At 46.9% G+C, this 21,464-nt stretch overlaps 1 protein-coding gene across 1 annotated transcript; it reads right to left on the reverse strand.

The window, feature by feature from the left end:
- Positions 1-15,132: 15,132 nt before the first annotated feature.
- Positions 15,133-17,309, reverse strand: LOC125550461 (SCARECROW-LIKE protein 7). Its single transcript, XM_048713460.1, has one exon. The coding sequence runs from the start codon at positions 17,176-17,178 to the stop codon at positions 15,541-15,543; it is 1,638 nt and encodes a 545-aa protein (XP_048569417.1). The 5' UTR covers positions 17,179-17,309; the 3' UTR covers positions 15,133-15,540.
- Positions 17,310-21,464: the final 4,155 nt, after the last annotated feature.

The raw sequence follows: 21,464 nt of genomic DNA on the forward strand, positions 1-21,464 counted from the left end.
CGGCAAGCTTGCTGGGGGAATCTTGGGACTTGTCCTTAGTGAGGCCTCGGCCTGACCGGGCTCGCCTTCCCACTAAGGGAGGTTTTTCCTTAGTGATATCTTGTTCCCTTGGCTTGTCTTGGTCTTCTTGATCCGCCCTTTGGTTCCTCAAAGAGCTATCTCTCCAGCTTGGTCTTGTCTTGGATGCTTGTTGTTGCCGTACTCCTGCCGCGGCTTCGGCTACCGGGGTGGAAGGCCTGATGTCCGTGCACAAGTCAGGGGAAACATACACTCATGTTTGTGTACCCCGACAAGCGACTAATCTGATTGAAGTGTCTATGTTGAGGATTTTTTGCCACAGTATGCAAGGAGTATTATGGTTTAAGGGATAAATTGGTAGTAATATCAAATCGTGGTATCCCCTCGCATTTGTAAGTTTGCAACAACTTCCCATATAGATTCATCACAATCTTGGTAGCTTTAACAGTGTCGCTAGAGTTTACAAATGTCGGTATCACTGCTGAAAATACCAAGCGGCATACAACAAACTAAGAAAAAATATCTCCTTCCTAGTAAACACAATCATGCGTCGCAAACATTCATGTTGATCAATTAATACATTGATCGGTTCCATCTAACTGAAGGATGATGTTCTACTTATAATTATGTACCTTGCCCCACCGACATCCCACATTCCTTGCCCCCCCCCCCCAATGTGTGTCCATTGAAATTTAAGTTTAAAAATTAAAATGACTCTTGTACATGAATAGTAAGTGGCAACTTAATTCCACGTGTAAATACACTTAAATGATTTCATCTACCAAGTACAACCTTATTCAGTGGTCTCCAGCTGTTTGTTGCCCTCGCTATGTACATATGGCTTGATGCAACCTTAATGTAGCTCCAGTTCTGCTATGCTTGCCTCTTCTCGAAAACCATATGACACCTATAAAGAGTGTGCATTTGTCTTCTTTTTAGTCACAAGTAATATCATGGAAAAGTTGGTAGTTTCTTCGTTGCAATCTTGTATAGGTTGGATTTTTCTCTACAAGTAAGAAGATATCTATAAGACATAGGGCACATACTCACTTGGTTAGAATGGGCGACATTGGGAAAGCATGTTGAACTCTAGTGGTAGTTCAGGCGAGTAATCTGATTGAACTGTCTACCTCGAGGAGTTTTGCCACAAGATGTATGGAGCACTAAGGGATAAATTTTTAGTAACAACATATCGTGGTATCCCCTTGCATTTGTAACTTCGCACCAACTTCCCATGTAGCTTCATCACAATTTTGATAGCTTGCACGGTGTCGCTAGATCTTAGAAATCTCAGTTCCACCGGTGAAAATTCCAAGTGGAATATAACATGCTAAAAAAAGATCTCCTTCATGGTAAACATAATCATAAATTGCAAACATTTGTGTTGATCCATTAATACATCGATCAGTTCCATCTGTCCAAAGAAGTTGTTCTACTTTGTCTCTCGAAACAGTAGTCTCTCTCTCTCTCTCCAACGACACAGACACCAATGGAGGTGCGTCCGGCCAGATTGTCCACGCATACGAGGTCACCATCAAATACGAGCTAGTGCAAGGGTTTTCTAGGTTTTGTTGGACAAACGACATATCATCAATTTTATTTAAACTATGTCTGAACTTTAGTGAATACTCTCTAATTTGCATGAACATCATTCAATTTTTTTTCAAATCCGCTTTGAAATGTATGGGACATGGTTGTATGCCCAACTACTGCATCAGTGTCTGCGGATTAGTCCAGACCAGTCTACCAACAAATATCGTGTATGTTTTAGGGGCCAGTGTTGAAAATGCCGTTATACGCTTGTTTCCAACCACTTTTTTCCCATGATATGTACATCTCATGATGCAGTTGCCTGCATCAATCCATGCAGATTTGAAATTGAAGCAAGCCATTGGCTCATGTTGTGCAAGGAGGCATGACAGAATTGTTGGCCATATAGAGGAACAAAATTATTCTGCTTTTCATCTATGTAAATGCAATGTGGGAGCAAGTAGCTTCTAAAGTCTGACCTCCCTGCGATAATTATTATGTTCTCATTTTGAAATATTCGTGCACTTTTAGAAAAAATATAAATGTTCACACATTTAAGAAGCACTCACTTTTTTATATAAAAAATGTTTCAATTATTAATTTAAAAACAAAAAAAACTAGACAAACTAGGAAAGCCAAAAACAACTACTGAAAACCAGCGTTGGCTAACAACCGTAGCACGTCCGACTCGGTGGCCTGTGTAGAGAGCCGTGCATCCCCCCATCTTTTTGTTGCACAAAGTTCAAATAGGGGGTCTCATGAAAAATGAGCCTTGAAAAAATAAACTATGGTAGGATGGTGACGGTGCAACCCTACATTTAGCATTGACATCTTTTCCAAACTAGCGCCGTCTATCTTTTGTATAGTTGGTCAATTTTATTGTAGTCTCACGGAACTTTATCTTATGTATAGTTGATCAATTTTATTCTAGTTTCGTAGCTAACTTACACATCAAATTATAATTAAACTAAATAGAACATGGTTCAGTAACAACAAACTAAGGCGAATTACTTCATGCGTCCTAATTTACGTGGATGTATGCATTTTAAAGTCAAGTCTAACCAAATAGACAGGTGCTATGTGTCACACAAATTATATTATTGTATTTGTACTAGTTAAAATACCTTCAACATTATAACTTTAGTGACATATATTATTGGTTAAATTAATGGTCAAGGTTAATCACAAAAAATGAGAGTGCCATGTGAATGGGGACATAGGGGTATATAGTTTGTGGGTACTTGTTGCGCTCCCTGTGCAACCAGTCCTAGTTAATAACTCTTTTAAGGAATGACCATATATAACGCTGGTATATAATATATTAAAAAATCAAATAAAAATTCACAGCACGCGTCGAGAAAAACAAATGGAAAATTTTGACACTAAATTGTGGCTAATGTAAAGTTGGGCCCTAAACTTGTACGTTGTTAATATTGATAACAAATTAGTTGTATTTGATTTCTAATTAATTTAAAATTTAGACTTGGGATTTTTGACATCATAGATTAATGTTGTGTATATGTGCTAACTGTTTCTTATATATTTTTCAAACCATTTAAAAGTATCAACCGAAGCAAGGTGCACCACAAGCCTTGGTACAACAGATATTTCCCCCAACAAACTAAGTCTTATAACTACATGCCTTCCCCCCACTGCCGCCCCACGCTCCATGCCGCCCCCATGTGTATGTGCGCGCATACATGAACCCCCCATTGAATTTTAAGTAAAAAACTTAAAATGACTCTTGTACATGGATAGTAGGTGACAACTTACTTGCATGTGTATGTCTCTTATTTAACACATGTAAATACGCCTAAAAGATTTCATCTAGCAATTACAACCTTGTTAAATGGTCTCCAACCATTTTTCACCATCGCTATGTACATATGCCTTGAGGCAACCTCATTGTAGCCTCAGTTTAGCCATGCTTGCCACTTCTCGAAAGCCATACAACATCTATGTAGAGTATGTGCAATTGACCTCTTTAGTTAGAAGTAAATCTTGGGGAACTTGATAGTTTTTTCGTTGCAATCTTGTATGGGTTGTATCTTGCTCTACAAGTAAGAAGATGTTTGTAAGACATGGGGCACATACTCACTTGGTTAGAATGAGTGACATTTGGGAAGTATGTTGCACTCCAATGGTAGTTCATGTGACTAATCCAATTGAAGTATCTACCCAGAAGAGTTTTGCAACAAGATGTAAGGAGTATTATGGTTTAATGGACGAATTGGTAATAATAACATATTGTGGTATCCCTTCGCGTTTTAAGTTTGCACCAACTTCCCATCTAGCTTCATCATAATCTTTGTAGCTTTCACGGTGTTGCTAGAGCTTAGAAATGTCGGTGCAACTGATGAAAATGCCAAGCGGCATACCACAGACTTAAAATATATCTCCTCCATGGTAAACACAATCATGCATTACAAACCTCTGTGTTGATCAATTAATACATCGACCAGTTCCATTTGACCGAAGGATGTTGTTCTACTTTGTCTCCTGAAACAATAGTCTCTCTCTCACCCCCACACACATAATTCAAATCCTCCTTTACATGTAGGTAACATCAAGAAGGGATGTTATCGCGTTTGACCAAGTGCTAATTAAACCTGAATCGAAAGTAGGTGCACTATTTACTATATAGTCGATATTATCTTTCACCCCATCGCCAACTTGCCCTGCTCCTCTGTGTGGAGGTGACATAATGTTGGGATTTCACCACCCACTAGCGCTCAATAAACCCAGATGGGAGGTTAGCATTGGCCATGTCGTTCACGGGGTATTCGTAGAATGAAATGCACTAGAGGTCCTAGAACTATTATTGAGTGCTATTCATACTTTTTATACTCTCTTCCCATGAACCACATGGTGATAAACATGCCACAACTATTGTATCTTCATAATGAGAATTAGTTGTAAAAAATATCATGGTGTTGGCTCACAACAGGAGTTTGCCATGGTGAAGAAATAGCTAGCTAGAGAGATAGGGGTGAGTTATGTAGAGTTGGAGTTGGGAGGACAACTATGACATTTGTTGTGTGGTGGAGAAGTAAAGCAATAGTTTACTTCATGATATGGCCCATGAGTTATTATATATGAACAAGAAACCAGAATGTGCTAACATCTTCTTAATATGTGCTCATGTGATTATTGATTTGATATACAGGCATATCATTTGGTAATTTTACTAAACAAAAAGAGTGGATCGTCCAAAATTACATGAGTATATTCATTAATACAAACTAGAGATGATATGTGATGCTTTGACCTAATCATGCACTAATCATACACGCAAATGCGCACGATCAAGATCTAAGACTCACGGGAAGATATCACAACACAATTGTAGACACATATTAAAATAATACAAGCTTTGTATTACAAGCGCGAGGCCTCGAGGGCTCGAATACATAAGCTTGAATACACAAGAGTCGATGTAAGCAACAATATTTGAGTGCAGACATAAGTAAACAAGTCTGCCTTAAGAAGGCTAGCAAAACAAAGACAACATGGATCGAAAAGGCGCAAGCCTCCTGCCTGGGAGCCTCCTAACTACTCCTGGTCATCAACGGTCTGCACGTAGTAGTAGTCATCGGCGGGATCAGCTAGCTCCTAGACTCCGTCATCTGATCGCAGTAATCAGGTAGGGGAGAAAAGGGGTAGCAAAACAACCATGAGTACTCATGCAAAGTACTCGCAAGACTTACATCAGATATATACTAAGTATGCATCAGTATCAAAGGAATGGGGCTATATCTTTGGACTAAAGTGCGAAAATGCCAGAATAGAAGGGAAGGCCTAGCCTATCAAAGACTAGCATCTTGCAGGGTCTTGTAGCATTAGAAGAGTGCATATTAGCATATTAAAAAATAGCAAGTATAATGTAGTAATGCCCAGGGATCCTTCCTCGGAGTTGTATCCCTGCAAGAAAGCAATCTTGAAGCCATCATATCCATTTAGTGTCTCCAGTATCCAGTTCTAGTTTTTAATAGATCGGGATACAACTCCGAGCGTCCGTTACCATGGACATGGCTATTCGAATAGATTAACTTTCATGCAGGGGTGCACCAACTTACCCAACACACTCGATTAACTCCGGTCGAACACACTTTTTGGGTCATGCCTGGCCCTGGCTGATCAACATGTCGTAGTCCTACCTAGGCTTGATAGAGAGGCCAACACACTGGTCTACATCCTAAATGCGAAGGAGTCATGGGCCAATCATCCTTTGCAATCCTGCACGTTGCGAGGATGGCCGGGACCAGTCATGGCTACCTCTTTATACAAAGCTGGTGCTTACACGGACAACCCGGGCGCGTGCCTCTCAACTGCTGACGTCTGAGAGCTTTTGGAAGAAACATACAATACAGAGTGCCCATACTTATTCCCGCGTGGTGGTTAGTGCAAAAAGGCCAAAGGCCTACTCGGATCACATATCTAAACCGTTAGTGCCTTGGGAGCGCGCGGAGACGATCAATGATCCATGATATGTGGTCTCGTCGCCCCGTCTCACGGACTTACTACAAGGGCTAAGAATGCACGGCTGTGCCGCATAGTTCTCACGCGGGCACCCTCCAGGTCAACCCGACTCCACATCACTCGCGGGTACCCTCACGGTCAACCAGACTCACAAGAGACTATCGGGAACTCAGTCCACCTCTACCGGGGTGGTACCGCCTGTCCCTCCAGTCCCGCAGAAACAGTAACTCTCACGGGTACCCCTCGAGGCCGACCCATCTTTAACATGGTTCTGGGGGTAAAGTCAAAGTAACCGTGTGTCCATAACACCAAGGGGGAATCTGAGGGATCACCCTCAATGGATTCCACTTGATGTAACCGTCAAGGTGAACTTGGAGGAATCACCCTCGAGGGTTCACACTTGAGGTGTTGCACGGCAAAGTCGTTATCGGGAGTGGTGAAGGAGGAATCACCCTCCGTAGACCACGACCGATTAACTACACTATAGAGATCTCATCAGAAGTGCTATACGAGGTATCACCCTCGGCACTCAATAGTACCTCTGCAGAGTCGTACAACTAAGGGTGTGTGTGGTGATGTGTCGGGCTCTGGACGTCAATCACATTGATCGAGTCATCTGGTAAAAAGGCTATGCATCACTAACCAACCTATACTAAGCATATATGATAACAGCTAAGGTAACAATAGCAGGTTACAAAATTAGGCTATGCATCAGAATAGGAGCAACCAAATACAGTAGCAAAATCTAATGCAAGCATGAGAGAGAAATAATGGGCGATATAGGAATGGTCAAGGGGGGTTTGCTTTCCTGGAAGCTCTTCAGACAGATACGGACTCGATGGCGAAGTAGTCAATCACCGGATCAACAGCGGTCTCGAGGTCTATCGGAAAAGAAGTAACGGAGGAGGAAACAAATAAATAACGGAGCAATCAAATGCAGCACAAAGCATGACATGAGAATACGCCGTGCTAGAGGTAACCTAACGTAGTGCTACACATTACAGACGGGGCGGGAAAATATCCGGGAATATGTTCCCGGCTCTAGGCATTTATCAGACAAACGAACCGGAGGAGAAGATTCCATGTTTGTTGTGATGGGGGCATGTGACAGGTATGTGGATGGTGTATTCGGATTCATCATATTTTTCTGACCATTTTTTAAATATAAATTATTTTCATTAGAGTTACGGATTATTTTATATGATTTTTCAAAGTTTTAAACATTTTCTAGAATTGTCTAGATTATATTATTTTGAAAAAAAATAAATGGAAAAAGCTGCGGGTACACAGCAGGCTGTACCCAGCCATTGCATACAAGGGGCTGACTGGTGGGCCCCAGATGACTGTTCAACTGCCCAGTCAACAAAGGCTGACTGGTGGGGCCACGGGGCTGAGTCGGTGGTTGACCGTTGACTGGTCAAAGGTTGAATAGTAAGGTGACAACCATATTTCAGTGTCACATAGTTCAACCGAGTTATTTAACTAATTTTAATTATTATAAATAGAGGTGGCTCCCACTAGTCATAGACTATATAGTAATTAAACATTAACTAATCCTAAAACTAAGCTAATCTAATCAGGTTGGCCTCCTGGACAGAGGCAGCAGAAGCAACAGCGGCATCAGGCAAAGCAAGCAGCGATAGCAGGTGGTAGTAGCGCCGGCGCAAGCTACAGGCAGGGCCGCATGCGGCTGCTGGGGGTGTGCCTGGACGCGGCCAGGGCGAGCGGCGGGCACGCACATAGTAGGTCGTGGGGCAGCGGCGAGTGCGGCCAGGCGCGAGGTGCGGCGGACGTAGGGCGGCTGAGGGTGAGCAGCGGCAGCGGCGCAACAGCCGAACAAGTAGCAGCGGGAGGCACCCGACAGCGGTGGCAACGCGCGGGCGGCGCCAGTAGAGGGCGGGCGCGGTTGCAGCAGGGCGGCCGGGGCGCAGGGAGCACGAGCCGGGGCGAGGCAGGGCGCAGGCTGGGCTGTTGCGGAGACGCGCGGGCGCAGCGCATGACACGCGCACGAGGCATGGCCAGGGGACGGCCAGAACATGCGGGCGCGGCCGGGGAGCGCGCCGGACGCAACTCCAGGCAGGAGGGAGGGGGATGCCCTGCGGCGGCGGATTTGACAGAAAAAAATTGGGGGGGGGGGGGGGGGGGGGGGGGGGGGGGGGGGGGCGAGGAGCTCACCACGGACTCGTAGGGCGGCTCAAGAGGCTTGGGATGGTCGGAGATGCGCATGTTGACGGCGAGACGGATGCCAAGGTTGGAGAAGATGACGCTGGCGACGGCGGTGGCGCTCCCCGACTCTGGTCTTGCGGCGAGGGAGACGAAGAGGAGCCCGCCCGAGCTGATGTACGTGGCGAGACTACGAGGGGTGTGCGGTGGCTATGCAAACGACGGCGGCGCGGCCATGGATGGGTTCGGGCGAGATCGAGATCGAGCGTGGGAGAGGGGGATGGGGGCGAGCAGAGCTAGGGTCACGCAGGGGTCGCGGGGGATTTTGTAGGACGTCGGGGTGTCGTCGGATGGCCGTCGCGTGGCCATCCACGGCAACAGACGTGCGCACGGCGTCCACCCAGCCTCTGGTGAACAGAGGTAGGGGAAGAGCGGGTGGTGGGATGGGCCGACACTGTAGCCAGTGGGCTAGAGTGCACAGTGCCTCTTACCTCTTTTTTCTGTATTTTTTATTCTTTACTTTGCCTTTAATTTTAATAGTAAATCAGTTTTATAAAATATGAAACTTGGTCTATAAATAGTGTTACAAAGTTAGACATTGCCAAAAAAAGTTTGGAAAGCATTTGAAATATTTTGATTTTTTCATAATTTAGAAAATCATTTAAATTACTGTTTTGTCCCTGTTTTAAATGCTAGAGCCCAAACAAGCAAACAAGTGATGTTGTTTTCCTCAACCATGATTTGTTTTTGAATATTTTGCAAAATTTGAACTATTTTTCAACCATGTATGTGAACTTTAAATTTTCACTTGCAATTTGAATTTTGAATTTGACTTTGATTTTTCTTAAGTGGTAATTTGACTTAGTCAAACTTGATGACATGGCACCATTTGTGTGAGGCCACTGTAGCATGACACTGGAGGTATTACATGATACCTTGTGCATTGCTACGGGGATTGGTTGTGATTATTTCAATGAGAATTGGATGCATGAACATTATTATTTAGACTAACAGCATATGAATTGAAACTAAAATGCATAAAGTTTATTATAATTGATTATTCCATAGTTGTGTAATATTTTGATGCGAATAGCATGCATAGTGCATGTTGATATGGGTGCTTTCCTTGCATGGTGGCATCATATTTAGAGAATTGTAGTTAATGGGTATTGAATACGAGTCGCATGCATAGTGCATATAGGTGTTCTCTCATGCATGATGGCATGTTGTGCATGTTGAGAGATTTGAAGTTAGTGGGAATCGGCTATTTAGGTACATAGGATTGTCTTTCTTACATACCAAACAGGCTTTTGGCATTTTTTGGTGTTTGTTGTTTTTCACATGGATTCTTTTCCTGTCCATGTACATTTTTTTCATATTCCCGTATTTTGAATTTGTGTGTTCCAAGTGGAGCCTTAGAAAAAATATGATTATCTAACTGTTGTGATCTATTCATGCAGAATTATGGAGATGAGTGGTTATGATATGTTTGCGTACAATTATGGCGATCGAATGGTCATGGTATGTTTAGTTATAGTCGTGAAGATCTAACAGACATGATCTGTCACGTCTCCTCTATATCGTGTACCTTCTCTCACTCTCTATGTGCACATGCAACAACTGGAACATGGGTTAAATTTATTTAAAATGCCTCCCCGATAGATGCATGTGTACTTCTTTATATAGCACATGCAAATTGACATAAATAATTTAATATATCAAGTACAACCCCGTCCATTTGTTTCCAACCATCTTTTACCCTTGATGAGTACATATTTCTTGAGGCAACCTCATTGTCACTAATCCAATTGTGCTTGCCTCTTCTCAAAAACTTTCCACCCCTATATAAAGTGTGTGCCGTTGACATCTTTGGTCACAAGTAATATCATCATAAATTTGATCTTTTTTCGATGAGATCATATATGGGGTCGATCTTGCTCTACAGATAAGAAGACTATTATGAAACATAGGCACATACTTGGTTAGAGCGAGAGGGTTGAGAAAGTATATGGAACTTAGGTGTCGAGCCAAATGACCTACTACGAGAAGTATAGCGAAAATATTTTAAGAGTATCTTTGTTTAAGGGGTGAAATAGTAGCAATAATACCATGGTATTCCCTTGCATTTGTCAGTTTGTAACAATTTCTTGTCTAGCTTCCTCGCGCTCTTGACAACTTTCTCTATGTATAAGAAAAATGATTGTGACGCATAGACAAATCTCAGTTGATTAGCATGAGGGGCAATGGGAAAGTATGATGGGCCTGGGTGGTGCTTCAAGGGACAAATCCATATGATGTTTCTATCAAAGGGAGTGTAGCGACAAAGTGTTAGGATTACCTTGGTTTAAGGGATAAAACTGTAGTAAAAACACACCGTGTTATTTCACTTGCATTTGTAGATTTGTAAAAATTTCTCGTCTAGCTTCCTCCTAGTCTTGGCAAGTTTAGTGGTGTCGCTAGAGCTTGGAGATATTGATGTGTCCGATCTAAACAACAAGCAACATACATTAAAATACATATATGTCATCTTCTTCATTGTACAACCGTCTTGATCAATTTATACATTGATGATCAGTTGCATCCGACTTTGAAGAAGCTCTTCTACTTGACCTCCCAAAATTGTACCCATCTCTCTCTCTCTCTCTCTCTCTCTCTCTCACACACACACACACACACACACACACACACACACAAACACACACACAAACACGTGCGCGCGAACACACGGGGAGAGAACGAGAAAGTGTGTGATATCCCATTGAAAATTGTAGACATATGCTTAAAATGCTTCTCATTCATGAGTAGTAAGTGAAATCTTACCCGCTATGCTATCTATCTCGTGTAAATTGAGCTAAAAAAATATGTATCAAGTACAGTACAACCTCATACGCTTGTTTCCAACTACTTTTTGTTCATGATATGCACGTCTCGTGAAGCAGTTGCGTGCATCAGTCATTGCAGCTACGAACGATATCCTTTTTATAAAGAAAAGATACTTCTCGTGTAAATATTGTCAAGAATTCCAACTCTTTTTCATGGTGTTTCGAATGATAAATTAGAGAATCATGTTTATAGATCTAAAACGTAAAACATATAATGCATGTTACTCAATGAAACATATTTCTATTAGCAGCTGTGTACGCGTGAAGAGCAAATCTAATGGGAAGGGGCAAGAGCAAAACTCAAATATGCACACCCCCCCCCCCTCCCTCTTTTGTCTTAGGACATGTCCGCTCCTTTCCCTCATTTGTCCGGTACACAACAGTGTCTTCAATGTATTCAAAATTGTCTGGACACATGCATATAATTGGTGGGGATGTAAAGAGATAGAGAAAGGAGAGAAATTGATCCAAAGTGCACCGGATCCTACTTGATAGAATGTCTGGACATCCTAATACCCTCCCCAATATGGACTGACTTTAGGGATTTACGAATAGTTCGGAAAAATGGGGGAATTTTGGGGAGGGGGGGGGGGGGCACATTTGGGGGCTTCCCTTGGACATGTTCTAAGAGCATCTACAGCTGAGCGCCTCAAACCCGTCTCATACGCCCGGCCGGGCCGCCAGTCTGTCTGGTCACGTTTTCTTTTGACCCGAACAGTCCTCTCAAACGGCTCTCAAATGTCCGGGCTGACCGACATCCCTCATATCCAGCCTAAATATGGGGAGGATATGTGACGCATGGGCACGCCCGCCACGTCGGGCCCGGTCCACGCTGGCTCGCCCGACACCACATAAATTACTCCACATCCGCTCGCTGGACCAAACCATAGTCACTTGACTCCTCACCCCTCCACTCCCCTCTGCCACCCAAGCTCGTCTCCGGCATGGCGGGCAGCGGATCCGAGTCCTTCACCTTCAGATCCGTTGACCCCGAGCTCATCTCACGCAGCCTCAAGGAGGAGACGGCCTTCGGCTTGCGCTCCGCCACGCCCGAGAGGAGGCCCTTGCACGGCTGCGCTCGGACTCCATCCGTCGGGAATCCATTGTGTCCGCTCAAATAGTGCATGGATTCGGTGCTAGGCAGCCGTAGCTGCCTCGCCGGAGGCCGTCCGGTCTGTCTGCCGTCCGAACACGCTGGTGGATGCGCAACCCCTCCGTTGGCGCGGCGAGCATCGGGACACATCATGGGCCTTGTCCGACGAGGCCATGGCAGGGCGTGCCCGCCGTGCAAGGCACCGGGCGCAGGAGGCGGCAGCAGCCCTCGTGGCGGTGGATGTCAACGAGGCGGGGTCGCATTCTCCGGCACCCTGTATGGCGCATCGGTCCGGGCGCCGCAACTGCATCGTGGTGGACGTCGGTGGCTCGTCCCCGGACGAAACCGTCATCGAGCTGACATCCACGGGCACCCAACGGGTTCCGGGCTTCGACGAGGAAGAGCAGGGCATGGGAAACGGCAGCGCCTTGAGTCCCATGAGCCGGCTCATGTCCCATGCACTGCCCTACCTTGCCGGCAACTGGACCAACACTCTGAGGGGCGCAGCCAGCCGCCTGACATGGCCACGGCGAAGCCGGGCGGGTGGGGAGCGGAACCGGACAAAGCTCCACTCAAAGATCGCTACGTTGCATGTAATAATATGGACTTGAGGTATCCGGATGTGGAATGCATTTTTTAAGGCGTGATCGGTCACTGTCGACGCGTTCGCAAGTGTTTGAAGGGTCGAATTTGCCAAGTCCGGTGTTTGACACTGTGTATCTGTCATGACAAATCCACAATTCGTCCGCTCAGTGTTAGGCAAATGCAGCACTGAGGCTGAATGGTCATGAGCCATTCAGCCTCAGTGCTGCATTTGCTGCGCCATACTATAGTTGACTGGAGCCATGGATAACGATTCATAACATAGGCACGATCGTTCTCCTCCGGGCCCTTTGGAACTTTGAGGTCCCGCTAAAGCCAGACCGAGACAGCCAGCATTGCACGATGCGTCTACCGCTCTTTACCACTATCTTATCCAGTACTGCCACTGGAGACACGAACACAAACGTAGTGGCTCTCAGCTTTCCGACGTAGATGTACACTCCCAGTGGGGAGCACCAGGAGACCAGCACCACTGCCCGCACGGATCCACTCGAATCAGCGGCAACGTCAAGCCGGCCGGTCAAGGAGATGTTGATGATGATGATAACAGCCGCAGTTGGCCGACTAGTCGGCCGGCCACTCTTGTTGGAGTTCTCCACGCAAATCAAATCGGAGTGCAGGCTATTTTGGACGCCTTGCTGCGACAACTCCAAGTGGCCGCGAGATCCATAGAGGGTGGGTACATGCGCAACCCAGAGTCAAGATCGTGGCCACACCCAGCACTCACCCTAGAAAAAGACTCTCAAGTTGCAGTGCACTTCTGCAGTTCCTTTTTGGAAATCAGGTGCAGCTAAACCAGGCAGTCAGGCTTCAGATGAGCCAATCTGCCCAAAACATGAATTTTAGTTTTAGAGCAGGTAAATCACCAGGACACTGAAAAATGGGTACTGTAACTGTTATTGGCCATGCCATATTTAGAATTCTGCAACTGTTTATTGGCCATGCTATATTTAAAATTCCTTGCTTGAGAGAGTCGGGACAGGGCAACGCTAGCTGTAAATCTTGACCATTAGCAATTTGGTTGGTCAAAAGGCCAACCAGGCAACTGCAGTAGTCCAAGAAACCGAAAGAACCTGAAAACAACAGCAGGTGTGGGCGTGTGCAATCTCGAGAGTTCAGATGGCCAAAAGGCAAAAGCCGGTCAAAGATAAGAACAAGTTAAAAGCTCCGGAAGAAGAGGCAAAGCAGGTGTTAAAAAAAGATGCTACCTTCTAGGTCAAGATAAATTTTCTAACGCCTTGTAATAAGATGTGACAGCTTGCATCATCAACAAAGAAATGTAACAGAGTGCTAGAGTAACATCAGTTCACACTATGGAGCGCATCAAAATAAGCTGTTGAGTGGGAAAAAATGTGCTTTGCCAAGAATGAAAGTTATCTAAAGCTCTCTAAAAAAAAGTCATCTAAAGTTAGAGCATGTTTATTCAGATACAAGTCCAGGGAGAAAATAGTTCCAAGACATAATTTATCAAAGCAAACAGTTGAATGGAAACATTTGTTGCTAATATACATATACAGTAATATACATAATACTTTCTGAGACATAACTGACAACGCTATGTTTGCTTTGATTGATTCGCTACAAAGGAAATGTGCAGCTACTGAATTGCACATTTGCAAACCTCCAATTGCAGTTGTAAATACAGTATACAGTGTACAGCTTGACAAGTTACAGTCAAGTCAATACATTGTAAGAAAACAACTAATGAAAAATACAGAGGTCAACTTGATTGATTGGCTACAATGGAAATGCACGACTACGATGGAGATCACCAGGGTTTGACGACAAAACCCCGAATTAGCTCACACAAGGACAAATTCAGCCTGGCTACCTACTCAGATAAAACGACAACTTCAAACTGAGAACTACTTATAGAGCTTCATAACAGAACATGGAAAGAAGAGTTCAGAAGCTGCAAAGGAGGCTTGACTTGCTATATATACAGAGTATATATACAGTAAAGGAGTTGCAAATGAGACATACCAGAGTAATATATACAGTATACGATGAGAGAATACTTTTCAAGACATAACTGACAATACCACATTTGCCTTGATTGATTTGCTGCTAAGGAAATGTGCAAGTACAATGGTAATGCACGACTAGAATGGAGATCACTGGGGATTGACGGCAAAACCCAAAATTAGCTCATGGAAGAACAAATTCAGCCTGGCTACCTACTCAGATAAAAGATAAAACGGCAACTTCAAATTGAGGACTACTCTCTCCGTCCCATAATATAAGAGCATTTTTTACACTAGAGCTTTCATAACAGAACATGGAAAGGGGGGTTCAGAAGCTGCAAAGGAGACTTAACTTGGAAATGTAGATGGAGGAACTATCATCCACATCTTGACAGCAATATTACCAGCAACACATAGGAGTAGCAATTTTCAATTTCATGTGCAGCATAAATAACAACATCAATTACCATAATCCAAAAATCATAGTATGAGCGATGATAAATCTCCCCCTAAAGGCCTACTACATAGCATGCTCTAAATCCATATACAATTAGCACTACATTTGGTCTACTACTTAACCCCAGCTATAATAACATGCTGCAAAACAGGCATCTGACAAGCTAGTAGTTCAACTAAATTTCCTCCTCCTAGCCATTACCATGTAATAATAATTCGAAATCCTAAATAAATAAACAGAGCTTTTTTTTCAAGGGAGGGATGAAACTAGGAGTACAAATTACAAAAGCTTCAGGGAGAACGATCTGCTGCTAACCATTAATTAATTTCGTCCGTCGATCGAAGGAAGGGGTCACCGCCAGGCGGAGACGGTGAGCAGAGGCCGCTTCTCCCACGCGAGCGAGAGGAACGCCGGCGGCAGCTGGACGAGCGAATACTTGTACTTGGCATCGTAGTCCCAGAGCAGGAGCTCGGCCTGGCTCTCGGCGTAGTTGCTGAGGCGGACGGGCTGGAAGCCGCACCACTCCATGAGCGCCTGCCACTCGGCGCTGCCGGCCATCCTGTCGGTCCTGTCGGCGCCCTCGGGCGGCCCGACGGCCCTGCGGATGCGCTCCCCGAACATGCTCCGCTCCAGCGTCGCCCTGTCCTCGGAGTCCCGCGCCATCGCCACGTCCAGCGACTCGAACACCGCCCGGTAGTAGCTGAGCGCGCTGGCGAATCGGTCGACGAAGCCGGCGCGGTTGAGGCTCACCTCGTACTCCCCGAGGGTGACCACCGCCGGGCCGAGCGATTTGGCGAGGCGGAGGAGTCGCCGCACCGGCTCGTCGGAGTCGCCGAGCAGGTGGTAGAGCTGGAGCATGAAGTTGACGGCCACGACCTCGTCGGGGTCGACCGAGAAGTCGGACCGGTCGAGCTCGTGCACCGGCCGGAGCAACGGGACAAACTCGAAGTCCACCCCGAGAAGCTGCGCGAAGTCGCGGAGGCGCGCGCTGGTGGCGGCCAGGGACGCCGCGGGGTGCGGCCCCAGGTACGGCGAGGGGACGCCGGAGATGCGAATCCGAGACGGCTTCCCCTCGGGGCGCGTGGCCAGCGCCTGGAGGAGCGCCGCCCACTGGATGCCCTGCACGATGCCGAAGTCGACGATGTGGATCTTGGTCGCCGCGCCCGTGGCCTCCAGGATGGCCTGGTTGGCGGTGAGGTGCGCGAACTTGGAGTAGGGGCAGGCGTCGTTGAGCGTCTTGTAGCAGAGCGTGACCTCGTCGGAGGCGAGCCGCGCGTCGGACGCCGTATCGAGTTGCGCCGCGCCGCCGCAGGCGAGGCGGCGAGCGAGCGCGTCGGAGAAGTAGAAGGCCACGCGCTCCGCGGGGTCCCCGGACTCGGTGGCCGCGGCGCGGACCTTGGCGAGCTCCGCGGCGGCGAGGCCTGGGCTGGCCGCCGCGGCGCGGGAGCAGGCGAGGAGGGACTGGAGGATGGGGGCGGAGCAGGACGCGTCGGCTGAGCCCGGGGAAGAACACGCCGCCTGCGCCGCGGCGGCGACCGGGGGGAGCGCGGCCGGCGCATTCTCGTCCCGCGCGACGGCCTCCGCCTCGGCCTCGGCCGGGGGCGGGGTGGTGAAGATGAGGCGGTCGAGGTCCGAGTCCTGGAACACGGGGGCGTCGCCTATGAGGCTCTCCATCCACACGTCGGAGTCGAAGTCCGCGCCGGCGGCGAGGTCGGAGAAAACGGCATCCGCGGCGGACGCCCCGAAGACGTCGGAGAAGAAGTTCTCTCCCTGGGGCCAGGCCGCGGACCCGGCGGCCCCGAACGGCAGCGAGCCCGGGATCTGCGCGTGCGGGGGCGCGGGGGCGGGCGGCATCGGCATGGGCGGCGGGGCGAGGTGGTGGTGGTGGTGGTGGTGCCGCTGCTGCTGCTGGTTGTGCTGCTGCTGCTGCTGGATCACCTGCTGCGCGATGGCCATGAGGTTGCCGCTGTCGGCGCACATGTACGCCATGCCCTCCTCCGCCCGGCCGGTCTGCGGGGTGGGAGAGTCGCGGGGGCGCTCGCCGGTGAATCGGGGCGGGTTTGGGGGGAGGAATTGGGAGGGGAGGGGAGGGAAGGGGGGCGGCGGAGGAGAGCGGCAGGGGGATTTAAAACAGTGGGGCGTGGCCACTGTGATGGCAGTGGCAGAGGGCACGCTCACACTGTGTGGGGCGCAATGACGGGGGTGCCCTCGGGGTGTACTACTGGACTGTACTGGTCTTGTTGGCACTTGGATGGAGGTCGGTGACCCCAAACGGTAAGATGGGAGGGAGAAAGCGTGGGGGGCTTGAACTGCGGCGTTCAGGTGGGAGGATCTTCTGTGGAGTACAACTTTATAGTCTCTAAGACTGCTTACAGTAGGGAGTAATATAGAGTAGTAATTTGCCGATGTTAGAGCAAGTCTAGTAGAGCCCTCAAAACCCGAAAAATAACTGATTAGTACAATCACATATTAGTACAATCTCGTCCAATAAGTTTCAGGATCTTCTCTGGACCAGAACAAATGCAAACCATAGTTCGGCGTTGCAACCTTTCAAAATTAGTTAAGGCATGACTAGCAGTATTACAGTTCCGACGAATATGGGCAATGCAAGAATCTCTCTGTCCCAGATTACTAATAATCTCTCTAATAATAGCATGATGGGTTTTCCCCATGGACTATGTGTTAAGTCTGACGGGCGAAGTGGTCGTATTGCATTGTGGTCGAAGAAATAAATTTGTGTGAGCTTGAAATCTTTTGCTAAAGCCCATATAGATGAGTTTTATCTCTTTGGATAACTCGGAGTGGAAAGAATTCAGGATTACAAGATTCTATCGAGAGCCTCGTTGCGAACATCGAAAAGATAGTTGGTACTTGCTGAAGTATTTAAAGAGACGGTTCAAAAGCCCCTGGTTATGTGTTGGGGACTTCAATGAGGTGCTTTTCCCAATTCTGAATATTTTGGTTCTGGGGCAAGGGAGGAATGGCAAATGGATGGTTTTCGTGAGGCTGTCAACTACTGTGATTTCATTGAATCTTGGTTATGTTGGAGTACCATGTACTTGGGATAATCGGCAACACGGAAAGAACAATGTTAAGATCTGTCTCGACCGAGCCTTAGCCAATGTTGAATTTGTAGATGCTTTTCCAAATTCATGGGTTCAGCATGTGCAGACCACTATGTCAGACTACTGTGCTCTGGTGATAGAAATTAAAAGAGGCCATAATCCAAGTGCTTATAAAAGGGCATCTAAACCCTTCAGGTATGAAAATATGTGGTGTTCACATGAGGACTATGAATATATTGTTAAGGGTGCATGGAAGAGGAACAATGTTCAGAATGATTTGAATGGTATTGCATCCACCTTACGAAGAGTTCAGAATGATTTGCAACACTGGAGTTATATTAAATTTGGTTTAGTCCGCAAAAGTATCAAGGTGATTCGGGAAAATTGAAGGAGCTTCGTTCTGTATCTTCCTACCGATGTAACGCCCCGTATGTAACTTGCCATATTTGTATTCCAACTCTTGCCATTTTCGGCACTAAGTTATGATATTTCCTCGTTGTTGGGTTTTGTCTTCGTTTTGTTTTTTGTCCTTGTCAAGCATCTCATATCATGTCATCATGTGCATCGCATTTGCATACGTGTTCGTCTCATGCATCCGAGCATTTTCTCGTTGTCCGTTTTGCATTCCGGCACTCCTATGTCCTCCGGTGTCCCCTTTTGGTCTCTTTTCGTGTGTGGGTGTTAAATGTTCTCGGATTGGACCGAGACTTACCAAGCGGCCTTGGCATACCACCGGTAGACCGCCTGTCAAGTTTCGTGCCATTTGGAGTCCGTTTGATACTCCAACGGTTAACCGAGGAACCGTAAAGGCCTCGTGTGTGTTGCAGCCCAACACCTCTCCAAAGTGACCCAAAACTCACCTAAACCCCCTCCATTCTCTCGGTCGTTCGATCACGATCGTGTGGCCGAAAACTACACTCCATTTGGAGTCTCCTAGCTCCTTTACGTATAAATAGGCCTCCCCCTCCTTCATTTTCGGGTCCAGACCCTAGCTCCTCTTCCCCCGCTGCCGCCGGACACGTCCGCACCGCCGCCCGGACCAACCAGGGGCTGCCACGTGGGCAGCCCGTGCCCACATCGCCGCCGACCCGCCCGAGCCCGGGTCGGTCCCCCCCAAGCCCGGCGCGCTCCGCCCGCTCCCCGCCGCACGCACGCCGCCCAGCCACCTTCGCCAGCTCTGCCCCGCCGCCGCACTGCTCGCCGCCGTCCGCCTCGCCGGCGCCGCGCGCCACCGACGCCCTGCGCCGCCACCGCGCCCGGTCGCGGCCTCCTCCGCCTCCCCGCGCCGGAGTCTGGCCGGATCCGGCGAGATCCGGCCCGGATCTGCCATCTCTGGCGAGCCCCACTGCTTTCTCCCCGAGCTCCGGTGAGAGCTCCGACGAGCCTCGGTTTCCGTGCCATTGACTTTTACCTCGAGGTCTATTATTTCCACTAAGTCCCCAGTTTTTCAGTATTTTTAGGCATCTTCATCATGTCATAACTTTGCATCTGTAGCTCAATTTTGGGTGTGTAGCATATCAAATTGTTCGTCTGGATGTGCATTTCATTTCATTCCATTGCACCATGTTCATTTAAGTTCATCTTGACGCCCTAAATGCTGTTGCAAGAGTGCTATGTAATGTTAGTTTTTGTTTCTTAACAGATTATGGACATTTGTCATTTTTGCCATGTTTAATGTGTGCCTCCTATGAACTTTAGCCCTACATGTGTTTTGGGCTATGCCATGCCATCTTTACAGGGGTGTATTCCATGTATTTTTGTGATCAATGTGGTGACTAGCACAAGCATGCAAAGTAGCTCTCGTGATGTTACTGATTTCAGGGACTTAGAATTCTTCTAAGTCATTTCCCTGATGATATTTTTATGTCATGTATTCTTGTTGCTACAGAGTGATCCATGCCTCTTTTGAGCATGTTCAGTAAGGATGATTTTGAGATATTGTTATGTTCTATCGATCTATGCCTTTGTTTTCAATTATGGGGTACTCTAGCATGACTCAATCTTGCTCTACTTTTGCTATAAAATGTTCCTGGCAGATTGTTTACGTGTTAAGCAATTTTGCCGAGGTTGTTGTAGTTTATTCATGCATGCTATGAGAGTGTTCTTGACATGGTTAGCTTATTTATCATGTCTTCTTGCTGGGTGTATGCTTAGTTTGTCATGCAATGCCTTGTGGTGAGTGCATCGAGCTCGCAAACATGCCTACGTAACTCTGTTTTTGCCATGCTCAGTTTTCTGCTAAGTTTACATGGGTGCCATTGAATTTTCTGATCCCTTTTGGCTTGTCGTCAGTAAGGGACTTTTGTTATATGCTTTGAGTAGGTTCATGTCATGCCTTGCTTTGCCACGATATGTTCCTGTAGCATGTTGTTATCTGGCTCTAAACATTGCTTCCTGATGTTAAATCCTGGCATGTTGTTATTTTCACTAAGTCTGTGAACCTGATATCTTTTGCACTTTTGTCATGCTTGTTTGAACCTGCTATTGTGTGATTTAGCCGTAGCTCAGTGTTCATCTTTTGTAAAGCATCTTGAGTGGATCACTGCCATGTGCTTTGTTACTATGTTAGAGAGCAGTACCTTATTTTTCTTGATGCATTTAGATGGCATCGTGCTGTTAATCACAGATTGGTGCCATTATTGTTTTGCTTGCCATTTGCAAACCGTGCATCCGATTCCGGTGATCTTTATATTGATTTCGACCGAAATCAACTCATCTTTCCAGCGGCACTCTTGGTTTTCCAAGTTAAGGCCTGGTTCAGTCTTTCCTTTCCGAAGCATGCATATGCATTGCATATCACATCCCGCATATCATGCCATGTTTTGCATCATGTTACTTGCGCATTGCACCGTGGTTGATTGTGTCTCCCTTTGCTTGTGTTCTTGATTTGGGTAGAGCCGGGAGACGAGTACGTGATCGAGGAACCCGTTGAGTATGCTTACGAGGATCAAGCTTACATCAACTCGGAGAACTTTGCAGGCAAGATGACCATATCCTCGAAATCACTTCTATCTTTGCTTGCTAGTTGCTCGCTCTATTGCTATGCCTATGCCGTGATACCTACCACATGCTTTATCATGCCTCCCATATTGCCATGTCAAACCTCTAACCCACCTTGTCCTAGCAAACCGTTGTTTGGCTATGTTACCGCTTTGCTCAGCCCCTCTTATAGCGTTGCTAGTTGCAGGTGAAGATTGGAGTTTGTTCCTT

The sequence above is a fragment of the Triticum urartu genome, chromosome 4, assembly GCF_003073215.2.
Source record: "Triticum urartu cultivar G1812 chromosome 4, Tu2.1, whole genome shotgun sequence".
In the NCBI taxonomy this organism is placed as follows: Eukaryota; Viridiplantae; Streptophyta; class Magnoliopsida; order Poales; family Poaceae; genus Triticum; species Triticum urartu.